The 14,512-nt window shown below is 42.4% G+C and overlaps 1 protein-coding gene and 1 long non-coding RNA gene across 7 annotated transcripts in view; one reads left to right on the top strand and one right to left on the bottom strand.

Annotated features, from left to right (window-relative positions):
• LOC309691770 (filamin-C-like) overlaps positions 1–14,512 on the bottom strand; it is a 60,036-nt gene that overhangs the window by 41,866 nt on the left and 3,658 nt on the right. For all 6 annotated transcript variants that reach the window (XM_082509704.1, XM_082509702.1, XM_082509706.1 and 3 more), the window contains exons 2-3: positions 2,946–3,194; positions 971–1,068 (exon numbers count right to left, since the gene is read on the bottom strand). In XM_082509704.1, coding sequence (XP_082365830.1) covers positions 971–1,068; positions 2,946–3,194 — 347 coding nt within the window. The remainder of the gene's footprint in view (positions 1–970; positions 1,069–2,945; positions 3,195–14,512) is intronic.
• LOC309691790 overlaps positions 5,040–14,512 on the top strand; it is a 301,080-nt gene continuing 291,607 nt past the window's right edge. Inside the window, exon 1 of the long non-coding RNA XR_014272119.1 lies at positions 5,040–5,993. This is a non-coding gene — a long non-coding RNA (uncharacterized lncRNA). The remainder of the gene's footprint in view (positions 5,994–14,512) is intronic.

Here is a 14,512-nt window from a genome sequence, read left to right on the forward strand (position 1 = left end):
CATTTTGCCAGAAACACATCAGATGGCCTCGATAAAGACGTCTCTAATCTCCAACAGCTGAAGTGAGTGAGTTCATAAGAGATTGAGGGAGTCGAGTCCAAAATCCTCCATGGAAGAGAAACTGGAGGGAAATCAAAATGAATGGTTTCATCTGATCAGAAAATCTGTTTTTTAATTACATAAATAACAAAAGAACAGAACACGTGAGGGGTCGGTGAAATGGTAAACAGCTGCTTGCTCAGCGAAGGAGAGTGAGAAGACGTCTGAAATCTCAGAGGAAAACCGCCTGAATCAACCTGAGAACAGTGCAAAGAGTTTTATCATTATTGTCATCGTTATGTGTTTTTTCCACTTAAGCGCTCCTTACCAAATCATTTCCCTCTAATTTCTTGTGAAAACATTTATACATTATTCCTCTCTTTACAAGTTCTGACTAAAAAATTTCTGCGTTTCTCATTTAAATGACTCTGGCAGTTGAATTTTATGATTAAACTTTCTGGGAAATTAGAGAGGCTTAATTCACCTCCGACCTGCAGAAATTAGGCAGCAGCTGAACTCAGACTCTGACTTCGTGCCTCAGACTACTGAGTGAACAATCGCTTTGACTCATCTGCTCTGCTGCTAATTTAAACTGCAGCCTGCTCACATCTCTGCAGGCTGAAAATAGAGTCGAGCGTGTGAATCATCCACATGGATCATGGCTCAACCACGACTGCTATTTCTGAAGTTCAATTTAATCGTAACAAATATATCCTCTGAGCCTGAATTCAAAGGAACCACAAAGCTCACCGGCAGATATAAACAGCATACAGGTCAACTTATCCCTGATTCATCCATGTTCAGTGAAGCAGAGGCTTTTATTTTGTAGCTGTTTCCTAGATTTTGGCTCTGATTTTCTCATTAATCAGTAAGAAGAAACTCAGAGAACAGACACTGAATGTGTTGCAGTCCGTGCGCAGGTAGGTGTTACCTGTGGCACTCCCAGCCAATCATCAGCCTGTTGCATGGCTTCCCGGGCGTTCTCCACTGGCTGACTGGGATCCCATGTTTCCCAGTCGGGACACAGACCTGAAGGCAGCACAGACAGAGAGGTTTCATTATGTACAGGAGACTAGTCTGTCCTGCAGGACGACGTTCAGTCTGAGTCGCCTCTGCTGCAGAACATCCGATGAGCTCCTGCTTAACAGTTTGCAGAGAAAATATTTCAAAATAAGATTTATTTTTCCTTGATTTGTGTAGCGAGTTCCTTTTTGTTCAAGCTTTAGAAACTCAGAACATGTCTGACACGAGTTCATTTCCATAAGAGACAAAGTTTGGGAGTTAATATCAAACTAACATGAAAAAAAACTACATATTCGATTTATGCCACATATTAAATTATGAACATAAAAATATGTGATATGGGCTCTTTATGGACTTTGACAACAGAGTACTTTATAATTAAAAGACACTTTGACTACTTCTGTTTCATGTGCACAATTTTCTCTAACTCGCATATGCTTCACTGTGAAATTACAGAATATTCTTGAGAAAACAAACAAATGTCTAAAATTTGTTGTAATTATGTCTGTATTTTATATTTATAAATGGATGAACGGGTTTACTTTGTAATCTAGGAGAAACCAGCTTTGTAATGAAACTGTAGGTTTAGTTATTACAGGTTTTATTTTGATTGAGCCGGTTTACTCGTTTCAGTTCTTGTTGGTTTTACATACAAACAGAGGCAGCAGACGCTCATCATCAAACCTCGTCGAGGGTCAGACTTACAGAGTCAAAGTAACAAGATCTTCTCAACATTTCTATTTTAATGCACTTTGAATTATTTGTAAATATTTTCACAGTTAAGTGCTGACTATGAACTGGAAATGGGGGAGGTGTTGCAGTTAGTTAATGCAGGTCTGTTATACGGAAATATTAAAGATAAAAGTTTCCGATGATGAAAGAGAAAAAGAAAAAGCATTTATGAAACTGGAGCAGAAAACATGAATAAAATATGTGACTGTTATTAAACATAAAACAGGAGGATTCTTCTGTTAGACCTTAATCAGAGAGAAATGATGATGAAAACAAAAAATATGGAACAATATGTTCAGCCAGTTTCTTGTAATCAGCCCTGAGCACACACACTTTGTCCTCATAAATTACTTGAACACATTTCCACAAAGGTAACGAGCCTCTGGCTGCATAATAAGCTTCACAAACTCAAAAATGAGATCAGAAAATATCCGGCACACCTCACCCTGGACTGAAAAACTCAAAATTAGCTGAACGTTAAAGCTGATGAGTTATACATATTTGTCCTTCGCTGCTCTCTGATGAGGATCAGAGCAGAAACTGCAGATTTCAGCTGCTGCTTGTTTCCTGAAGCTGCTGACATGAAGCAGAAACACAGAAACACTCTGAGCCTGAAGCTGATAAGAGGATTAACTCCTCCTCCTCCCCAAGTGTGCTGTACAAACTTCCATGTGAAGATTTCAACTTTTCCTGCAAAGTCAAGACATTTTTACAGCCTGACTCCAGGTTAGTGGGGCTGGATCAGTTCCAGAGCGAAGCACTCAGCCGATGACCAAACCCTCCAGACATCGATACAGGAAGTTAAATATCAGGTTTTCTGGAGAAAACTTTGACACAGGAACAAATCGATAGTTTAGATTTAGCAGCTGCTTCACATCAGCTCACAGATTATTTAAGCACATGTTCACTTTAACTGACAGTTTGACGGCTTCAGGGAAAGTTTTTATTTGACAGCGTCTATATTTTCCTGGAAGCTTTCCTCAGCTTCCAGGAAAACAGCAGCCGCTTTTCTTTAAATCACAGGAACGTTTTAAAGAAAACCAAACTCAGTCAGCTTCCTGTCTTAAAACATTTAAACTACTTTTACTGATCATTTTTAACTTAAACATCAGCGTCTCTGCACACTGTGTGCAGTGTCAGCGGGATCCTACCGGGGGCGCAGTTGTCCACCAGAGCTCCCAGCGCCTTGCCGTCCCTCCAGTCTCGGTGGAAGTTGGTGATGGGGAGCTGGGGCACCTTGTTCTGGATCCAGCCCAGCAGACGCTGTTTAGGAGTCAGTTTCTTGGCGTCTTCGTCATCCTCGTCCTCCCACATGGGCATGGAGATGGAGTAGTGGAGGATCAGGGTCCAGATAAGACCCAGGATCAGCTTCAGATTCCCATCCACGATGGCTTTGGAGTCTGAAATAAATACAGAGTCATTCAGGTGTTTTAATGTGAGTGTCTTTCCAGGATTGAGTGCTCTAGCAAATCCACCCTGAGGTCAGACTGAGCAACAAAACCAAGAACTACATGTCAGACTCTACAAGCATCAGTTAGCAGGTTAAAAGTCAAAGTTCATGACAGCACAATTAGAAAAAGACTAACAGGTATGGCTGTTTAGAAGGGCTGCAGAGCTCAGAGAGCTGTGCATGAATGAATGCTGCAAACCTCAATGAACTAAAGCATGGCTGTGAAAAAGAGTGGACTAAAAATCCCCCGCAGAGATGAGACGGACTGATGAAGTCACACAGGAACCATCAGTGCAACTTACTGCTGCTGAAATATGAGATGGACTTAGTTTCATTAATTAAATAAAGACACGGTGTAATGTGTCATGGTTGTTTTTTCTTATGAGGTTGTTTTTAACTTTCTTTGTATCATGACTGTAGATGATTATATTTTTATACTTTTACGTGCGCTGTTGTGGTATTTTGATTCTGTGACGTGTGGAGCATCAGTGAACAGATGTTAACAGCTGGTTTTGATTAATTTAAAGTCACGTTCAGCTGAATTTGATTTCCAACATTTCGTGACCCAGTTTCCTGTTCTGCCAAAGAGTGCCAAAATAAAAGTTCACGTCTGCTCTCTGTTTATCTTTCAGACATCAGGAGACTTATTTTTTTCTGTCATCGTGCAGAAAAGTTTCATCCATCGACAGCAGCGAGCAGCATGATGTCATGCAGCCCCCGCTCTGAGGAATGAGGTCAGTTTAAATAGGAAACACATGCGCGCACACACACACACACACACACACACACACACACACACACACACACACACACACACACACACACACACACACACATTAACAGGAATCTGATGGAGGACACCCTCAGACACATTTCTCCTGCTCTGCTGAACACTGCTGTTGTTTTCTGTCACACACCTGAATTCTCAGGTGAATTTGCTTTCTTTCTATATTGAGGTCAGCTTGGCATGTGAACATGTCGTCTTTAAAACAGCAGAAAACCTTGTGTTTCCCCCTGAGTGTTGTTAAAATTTCTGAAGGCCTACCCAATCAGGAGGCGAGGAAACCAACTTCTAAACACACAGCTGGAGTTTCACTCACGCTTTGGCTGTTTTCAGCGCCTTTAACTTCACATTACCACATACAAGCAACACGAACACTGCCTGCCAGCTTATTTTGATGATGTGAGCTTTATAGATAATTGGGTAACTTTCTGAGGGAAACCTGGTCTTGTTAGGAGAGATGGTATCCGTCCCACATTGGATGGAGCAGCTTTCATTTCTAGAAATCTGGTCAAATTTATTAAAACCACCAAAATGTGACTATCCAGAGTTTGGACCAGGAAACAGAGTTGCAGTCTTACACGCCTCTATGCAGCTTCTCTCCTGTTATCCCCCCAAAGCCCCATCGCCTGTGTCAGCTCCCAAAGAGACAAACTAAAGACCAACTAGTAATAATGACTTAATGAACTTCTTCACAAATAAAATTTTAACTATTAGAGAAAGAAATATTCATAATCCTCGCACAGATGTAACACTATTTATTTAGTCTTTTACTCCAATTAATCTTTCTGAGTTAACTTCAGTAATTACTTCTCCAAACCATCGTGTCTTTTTGACCCCATTCCTACAAAACTGCTCAAAGAAGTCCTGCCATTAATTAATGCTTCAATCTTAAATATGATCGGCCTATCTCTAATAATTGGCTATGTACCACAGGCCTTCAAGCTGGCAGTATTTAAACCTTTACTTAAAAAGCCAGCACTTGGCTAGGGATGGGTACCGGGTAAACGGTAGTAACCAGACCGAAAAGCAGCGCACATTTCGGTGCTTTATTTCGGTGCTTTTTTTTTCCTGAGCTGTGATACACTTTAGATTCTAGCCAATCATTTTACGTTTCCGAGGATAGTAGGCGGGTCCAGGTACGTATGTTCTTTTAGAGCAGAGCTACAGATTAAAAATGCCCAAGGCGAAGCGGTCAAAAGTCTGGTTGTACTTCACAGCAAAATATGCAAACTCAGCAGCCTGCAACAAGTGCTTTAAGCTGATACTGTGATACTGTCAAAGGAGGTAACACCTCAAATCCGATGAAACACCTGGCGACGCATAGCGTTTTTTTTTTTAAAAGCCGAGAAATGCGCCGTATTTGATAGCTTTCTGCGAGACCTCACACCGAGCACATCTACTGCGGGTGTGGTGCCTGTTATCGGACCCGGAGTTAGCATCATCCCCCAAAAACCCAAAGAGGAGAGTCCTGGCCCCTTGCCCTGCCAGTGTAGCAGAAATGATGACGGATGATGATGCAGCAGCAGCCGTTCTTCTCTGCGTGAGTAGCTTAATGTTGTTCGTGTGTAATTTACGTTGAGTAGGCTAACCACGTTATTACATTAATGCATGTAAGGTGAACTAGCAAACATCATCATAGCTACATGCGGCTGTCCTCTTGTTTGATGGCAGATACTCCCTTCACCCTGGCCAAAAAGGCTAAAATGACCAAAGAAAAAGTGGAAAACAGTTAAACATGAGAAGTTTTTGGACAAAGTTTGTGTTTGTCCATTGTTTAAGCACTGCTTCCAGCCAAGAGTGATACCATATATGTCCCATAGCTGCAGAAAAGGCTAACATTGTTATCTTTTTACAAAAAACCAGCTGAACATGAGAGGTTTTTGGACCAATTTTGTGCTCTCCATTCTTTAAGCACTGGTTTGAGCACCGTTTAAGCACCGGCACCGTTTCAAAAGTACCGGTTTGGCACCGGTATCGGATAAAACCAAAACGATACCCATCCCTACACTTGGCCCAGCTGTATTAGCTAATTACAGGCCTCCAACCTTCCTTTTATCTCAAAAATCCTTGAAAGAGTAGTTGTCAAACAGCTAACAGATCATCTGCAGAGCAATGGCTTATCCGAAGAGTTTCAGTCAGGTTTCAGAGCTCATAGCAGCACAGAAACAGCTTTAGTGAAGGTTACAAATGATCTTCTTAAGGCCTCTGACCAGAGTTGGCAAAAGTAAAGACATTCTGTACTTAAGCAGAAGTACAGGTACTACTGTTAGAAACACACCACAAAAAGGTGAAGTACTGATTTAACTTTACTTCTATACTTAATTAAAAGTAAAAAAGTAAGAAAGTATAAGCAGATCTTTGGAAGACATTTCTATGTCTTGCACAATGCTAACTGAACCTTGTGCTATATCAACATAATGATAAAATAATGTCAGTAGATGGGAATACAAACTTTAATCTAACTTTTTTAATCCTAATTATTTTCAGTTTGAACTGGAAGAAAAAGAAGGAAAAAATAAATAAATCTATATTTCTGTTGCCTGCATTGTAGAGGGTGACTTTACCTCTAAACAGGTACAGTCAATGTGTACAGTCAGGGGTTCAAGTGGATTCAGGTGTGTGTGTGTGTGGGGGGGGTGACGACGATATGACGATTTCTACTGAGTGCTAAAGTTGGTATGAAGGTGGAATTCAGTGAATGAGTCTCTGCTACACTTGATGTAAAGTTACTCTGACCATGAAACCACAGCCACTGTGCACCAGTCACACACTGTCATTAGGTCAAAAAAATTAATCTAATTAATTAGCGACTTTATAATTAATTAATCTCGAATAATCGCATTTAATCACACAAGAAAATTTGTCCAAGAGTGCTTTTTTTTTTTTTTTTTTTTTTAAATTGAAAAGGGTTTTAGTGGGTGACAGAATCAAATAATAGACATGGACATGTATTGTAACTCAACCTCTTTTAATTTCTGGAAGAAAAAAAAGGATTTAACTCAATCCAAAACAGAGAAACCTAACATCCCTGTTCAAAATTGGGCAGACTTAACAATAAAGTGCCATTTTAAGTACATTTTCAAAATTGTATTGTCTTACAATAATAATAATAATAAAAATGTCAACATAAAGTGCAGGTTTTCTTCTTAAAAAAGATAAGGCAGAAACATAAAAGGTTATTTCAACAGCTTCACCTTTAAACTCTAAGTAACCTTATTTTGTACATTAGGTTAAAACAGTGTGATCATTGAACATTTTAGTGCAAAACATAACAAACCCACTGGACTCACAATACCTCCATGGTTATTTACTGTCCGTCTTCTTCAGCCAGTTACTTAGACAAACTAGTCTGTTCACATTTTCTGAGCTGAAGGTAGCTTTCTTTTTTGTTACTGTGACCTGCAACTGAGAACAGTCTCTCACATCTGACAGAAGTGGCAGGACTAATCAAATACTTGCAGGCCAGGACAGACAGCTGTGGGTGGGTCCCTGCTCGACTGGACCACCACTGCAGCGGGCAGTCTGTCTTGCTGATGGTGGATTCTGCTCTGTACAAACTCAGGGCCCTGTTACACAGGGCTTCCTCATCTGAATCAGAGTCTGAAAACAACGAAGAGAAGAGGAGGCTCTTTGTCTTTGCTGGCTCCTTTGTGGTGGCATCTTTACACTGTTCCTGCAGCGGCCTCAAGGCTGGTCCAAACCTCTTTTCGCTCTCCCCTTGCAAGACACTCTAAATCCTTAAAGCATGGGTCAAGCACAGTCGCTCTGATGTGTGCCTCAGTGTATTCAGTATACCAGGAAATTGTGCATTGACAAAAGTTCCCCTTTGCTTGGAATACAAATTGCAATTAAATGCATTATTTTTTTGAATGTGTTATTTGTTCAAAAAAAAAAAAATGAATAGCAATTAACGTGTTAAATTCCCACCCCTACTTTAAATCCATCACAGTGCAGAAAACTAACCTATTTATCCTGCACTAACCTGCAGAGGATTTCAAATAACACAGTTTGTCTGCCTCAGTTTGTTTAGCAGCATGTTTCACAATATGAAAAAACATAATTTCACATGTACAGACCTGATATCTGATTTTAAAAAAACGAAGACTAGATGCTGAAGTACCACAAACACACAGCTTATGGACACCTGCAGTGGTTGTGGTAACCCCCACCCCCCACCCCACACACAAAAAAACACTGTCCCACTTTAACCTGTGACTTTGGCATAGTCATCTCTTTTTATGCCACATCTCCTGGAGATTAATAAGTGAACAGGATTTCCTTTCATGTGTTTGACGTGAGGAACTGATGTGAGTGATGACATAATAACTCCCCTCAAATGTGTTATGGCAAAAGTAATTAGTCTGCTTTGGAAATTTAAGGAGTAGAAAGTACAGATATTTGTTTAAAAAGAGTAAAATTAAAAAGTATTCAAAAAAAAAAACTCAATGTAAGGTCCTGACTCTGCCCAAATAAAGATATTTTATATTAAGTTATATTAAGGTTTAAACTGACATTAAGTTAAGTCTAATGAAAATAAGTTTTCTTTAATATCTTCCTGCTGGAAATGATTGAAACACGACTCTGCATGTCTGAAACCACAGCAGCCTCTGTAAGGCAGATAAATTGTTCTGTGTCTCCTGGGATTAATGTTATTTTAAAGTGAGATTAAGGTTAGTTTAAGGTTAAGCCTGAAGGAAATAAATCTCAGTGTGATGTCCTCTGAGGTGATGGAAACACCACTGCGTCTGTTCCCAGTCATTAAATCATATTTTCCTTCTCTGAGCTCAGATGACCTTTCTTCACCCCTCAGGAAACTCGGAGCCCAGAGATTAGCCCGGTCCGGTGTCCAGAGAGGAAATGTGTTTGGAGTGTCGCTGTAATCTTTCCCCAGGAAACAGGAGCTGCTGCAGCAGTTGGCCTGGCCTTCCCTGCCTGATAAACACAGTTTATTCTGCGATCATTTAAATAGTTTATGGTGAAGCACAGAAATAAATATCAGCTCATATTCAGACATGATCGTCACCACTGATTCTTATTTCCTGTGGCTGGAAGGCTTTCTGGAAAATGTGAATGTGTGTTCAAAAAAAGTGATTTATAATTTGGAGAAGGTGGGTTTGAGCTACACGTGCTCTGAGCGCCGCGTCCTGTAAACAGAAGCTGAGTCGAGGTGAGTTTTCTGTAAAAACCCCCAAAGGCTCTAAAATCAGGACTCTGCCAGCCGCACAACAACTCATCTGTTCGTTAATGTCCGACAGCCACGCTCGCCGGTCGTCATTGGTTACCAAACAAACAGGCCACCTAGAAACAATGGAGTCCTGATAGAAAGCCTGCAGCGTGAGAGGAAAACAGCCCCCCCGTCACCTCCTCCATCACCTCCTCCTCCTCCAGAACAAGCTCGAGGGTGACGGAGAAGCTGTGTAATGTGACATTTAGAAAGAAAGGCTTTATGAGCTGCAGAGTGGAGAGAGGAAGACATGGAGGGAGGGTGGAAAAAGCAAAGAACGAGGATGACGATGTAGGGAAAGAATTAAAGAGGAGGGTCTGAGCTCTGCAGGAGTCCAACAACAGGAAGTTAAAACAAGTTGCCAGCCAATCCTCCGGCTACCTGCTGACATGGCGTCCAGTCTGCTGTCGCTCTTTATCTGCACGTTTTTAAAACGCAGCCCTGAGAATAGAGTCACTGCTGTAAACTCCACTCTGTGACTATGAGAGGAAGATCACCTATGCTTGGACTCACCAATGTCCACAGTCTGCTTTTACAGGTGGTTTAACCACCAGCCTGACATCACCGCGTCCTCTTCCTCTCTGAAGAGTGAAAGTTACTCATCCTTTCATCGGATTCCTGTCAAGCTCAATTTGAAAAAGGAGAGTTAAACAATCCAAGATCAGGAGAAAGTCTGAATGTCTCCATCACTGGTTTAACTGGAAGCAGACTGGTGTCAGACAGTCTGAGGCCAGGCTTCCTTTGAGCCCTCACAGTGTGACCTCAGTAAACTGAAGGTGGTTTAAAAGGACAAATGAGGTCGTGACAGACTGATGGAGTGCAGATAGTTTGTGTGAGCACCCGTCCAAGGCGCAGGCTGGTACGCTGATGTTCACGTCTGTGTGGGAGGATTTCTACTATCTGCTGAGCTGCAGTCACACAGAGGTCAAAGCGAGGTCACGCCTGCGATACGAAGGCAGACGAAACAAAGAAAACCTCAATCTTCAACATTCAAACTGAGAAAAGGGACTTTTAAAGGCTCTGTATATTTTTCACAGTGAATATCAACAAAGCTTCAAACACTCTCAGATTACAAATTTCTTTTCACGACCATCACCACGTCATCTTGACTCAGGCTGATACCCCTCCCCCCCAAACAAAAAAACAAACAAACAAAAGAAAAACAAAATCAGGCAGTGCTGTTCACAGTTACTGGGTAGTGTCCCTCAGCACGCTTCCAGAAACTGGCCAATCAGAAGAAGGTTAGCTGTAAAGTGAAAAGAGCTAAAACAGTTTGTTTCCGACAGAGTATGAACTGACGGGCTGCACCGACACGCAGGATCAGATAAAGAAGCACTATTATAACATTTTGAACTGTGAATCATGCAAAGCTGCCCTGGCACAGTATGAAAACAGGCAGCTGGATGTGAGCAGAGCAGGAAAGTATATGTAGGTCGTTTAGTATCGGGGGAAGAAATGAACATGAGGTGAACTCTGACTGCAGGAAGCTGAATTTAACATAACATAAAGTAGATTTTACCCTTTTTAGTGCATTTAAGCAATTCGCAGTCTGATTTTACTCGTGAAGCATTTTAAACACTACAGGAAGGAGTGTTTTTTCAAAATAAAAGCCTGAAAAAATATTTTTGGACTGCCTTTTGAGTGGGTCACTTTTGTAAAAGCTCTTCATGAAGCTGAAGTTTACAAGAAGAAACAGAACAACAGCCTGCTGTCACACAAACATCCACCCCGAGCACCTGCTGGATGGAGCGAAGATAGAGCTCATTCAGTCACTGATCAGCTGCTCCCGAACTTCACTGGAAGCTCAAACCTGATTTCTGTCTGAGCAGATGGACGGCAGCTGAGTAAATGAGATGTTGTTGTTTATCCTGGGAGACTTCACAAAGACCACAACTATTTAAAGACACACACACACACACACACACACACACACACACACACACACACACGTGAGCTATAAAAGACCAAAGTCTGCTGATCGGGCCAGCAGCTGGTTAGGATTTCTGAGTGTGCTGCTCTGGTGTTTCCCCCTCAGAGTCCACACAGTGACATCAGGTGTACAATGAACTTTTATCCCTCCATCAGCTTTGTACCTCAAAGCATGCCCAGGTGTGAGAAATACGTGTTATTACTGCAATATTCAGCGCACAAACATGTACTCTATCAGTAGTTTAACACATTCTCTTCCTCTGAATGCTTTCTTGAATAAAGGAGGTCAAAGCAGTTACCTGGACACTTCAAATGCTCTGCTAGACACGAGCAGGTCAGTCAGGAGGGAGCTGATCACCCACCAGACCTAGAGCAAGGATCTACTGGATTTCCAGGCTGTACACGTCGCGCACGATGTTCAGGCCTCCGTCCTCCTCAGTGAGGAGAGCTTGATCCAGGAACAGTAACATTTACATCTCAGGGTCCTGCTTGGTTCTCTGAGCTGCTGAAGACCTGAAGCACCATCACTGGACAAAGGTAGTGGCATATGACACCAGCCATCAACCGCCTATATCATTTAGCCCCGCTCACACCTTCATGCATTTGATCCGCCTCCAAATTAAATACCACTGACTCCCCGTCATCTGTCAGGACTGAAGAAGACCTTTGGATGAGCCGTGAAACGAGTGCAGCCAGCGCCAGGCATGAGGAGCTTAGATACCGAAAACACCCACATATGAGCAGCAAACAAAGGACTAAATGTACCTCAGAGTTCTGGTTAAACGAGGCGAGGAGGGACAAGGAGATAGACAGGAAGTCAAAATCAATATAAGACACCAGACAAAACTATCAAAGTAAAACAGGAAACAAACAGTTGAACAGACTGAGAGGAATATGAAGACATAAAACAGATATATATCAGAGTTCCAATAACACAGCTTAACATCTCACCCTGACAGACAAACTTCAGGCACCCGAAATCCTGCCAAGTGTCCCTGGCTCCACAGGGAGGTGTCCCTCAGCAGGGACACTTGGCAGGAGCCGGGATCCGTTTGTCAGATGGTGTGATAGATGTGAGGTATATCCTCGTGTAGCAGTGACGCTCCGGTGTCATCCTCATCAAGGCGCCTTCCTTCTGACAACACCACCCAGAGAAACCCGACACGTGAGACGGCTCAGAGGCTGTTTGGAGCTGATATGAATAAAGCCGTGATTTCATGTGAGATTCCACAATTTAAGACACTCTCCACTGGATTATAGTGCAGGTGAGGGTCAAAAGAAACAGGTGGGTCAAAGAGAAATGTGCTGATCTGAGAGGCGATCAGGAGGAAGAACGGAGATGAGAGAAAAAATGCTTTCAGAAAAGGAAGTGTTAATCATTTATTTTCACCAATCAACAAAATGCAGTGAATAAACAAAAGAGAAATCTAAATCAAATCAATATTTGGTGTGACCACGCTTTGGCTTCATAACAGCATCAATTCTTCTAGGTACACTTGCACACAGTTTTTAAAGAAACTCGGCTGGTAGGTTGTGCCAAACATCTTGGAGAACTGACCACAGATCTTCTGTGGATGTTGGCTTCCTCACATCCTTCTGTCTCTTCATATAATCCCAGACACACTCGATGACGTTGAGATCAGGGCTCTGTGGGGACCATGCCATTACTTCCAGTACTTCTTGTTCTTCTTTACACTTAAGATAATTCTTAATGACTTTGGCTTGGCTACATTTGGGGCAAATAAACAAGCGTTCATATTTCTGAAAGCATTCTTTGTTTAAAGCATTTTTTCACATTACTACATATATGTACATATACATATGTATGTACACACACACACACACACACACACACACATATCCATCTTATTCTCTTATCCTAGTGGCAGCAGTCTAAGCAGAGAAGCCCAGCCTCCTCCTCCAACGACAATGAGCATGGAGGCGTTCACAAACCAGCCGAGAGATCAAATCTCTCCAGCGTGGAACTTTTCTCAGTCTGTCTGATTTTTTAGGGATGTAGCTCTGCAAAGCCAATGTACCACTGTTAGATATTGTTAGATACCCCAGATCTTGCACACACACATACAACACACCACACACTAATCAATAACTTATAATAACTCTGTCAGCTGGAGCCTGAACACATCATTCCCCTCGATGTGCTCAGGCTCCGGCTGCTGCTTCAAATGCTTCACAACAGCTGTGGCGACAGCTGACACACACATGCACACAAACACACACACACCCTCACCCTCTTGTCATGTGGTTGGTCTCTGTCTGGGGGGGGGCAGTAACTAAAGTGAGTCTTTGTTGTTCAGACTCAAACTGGACGTTTACTGCAGAGTCTACAGTGTGACAGTCAGCAGATCACACCAGATCTCTCTATCTCTCTTCTCTCAAACACACACACACACACACACACACACACACACACACACACACACACACACACACACACACACACACACACACACACAGGGGAAGTCCGGGGCTTTGAAAAATCTCATTCTTTCCCTGCAGTCCATTTGAAATTTTGCTGATCTTATTGTTAGGTACTCCTCCTTGATCCTCCTCCTGTTTTCCAGTTTAAAGGGTGTTCTTCCTCCCCACCATCTCCAGTTTTGCTTATTAGCTCATCTGGTAATGGGCTCCTACTCCCCCACATCACCCTCGGCTAGTTTAAACTGTTTTGAGGTGATTTCTGCTGTTTGTGCAGCTGTTCCTCTCAAACTTCACAAATACCCAGTGAGGCTCAGAGGGAACAAAGACCAACTAGCATGTAGACGCCCAGCACTGAAACATCTGTCTCCAACAGTGGCTTAAACACGCTCCCACATCTGGAAATGACCAAACAAGCTCACTTTAATCTGGTTAAGCTGGACCCTTGATGTAGTTTCCAGCATCCAGCTGGTGTCACGCTGCCTCAGTGATACTTAGAGATGCTGAGCCATCGTTAATGAAAGCTGTCCCGCTGACTCATAACAGATTGATTCTGAGGTTTCCAGGAGCTCTGAGAGAAGGAAGGTGCAAACACACCACAGCTTCAAAGAGGTGGGTTACTGGTGCAGATTAAACCATCTAAACCCAACAAGCTCATAACAAAAGAAAAAAAGTGCAAACATAAAAGTCCAAACGGGGCGTGACCACAGCCTCCTCATTAGTTTCGTGTTTGCCGGTGCCTGACAGGAAGTGTTCAGCAGGGAGGATCAGGACAGTACGAGGGTGTCTTATATAACAGCCTGTGACGTCCTCATCAGGAGCTTGGAAGGAGCCCTTCTTTGGAGGTCATGGTTTGAGTCCCGCTGGGAGCTTTGAGTTTTTCTTTAGTATG

This window comes from Aulonocara stuartgranti (assembly GCF_965226115.1).
Source record: "Aulonocara stuartgranti genome assembly, chromosome: 17".
Classification (NCBI taxonomy): Eukaryota; Metazoa; Chordata; class Actinopteri; order Cichliformes; family Cichlidae; genus Aulonocara; species Aulonocara stuartgranti.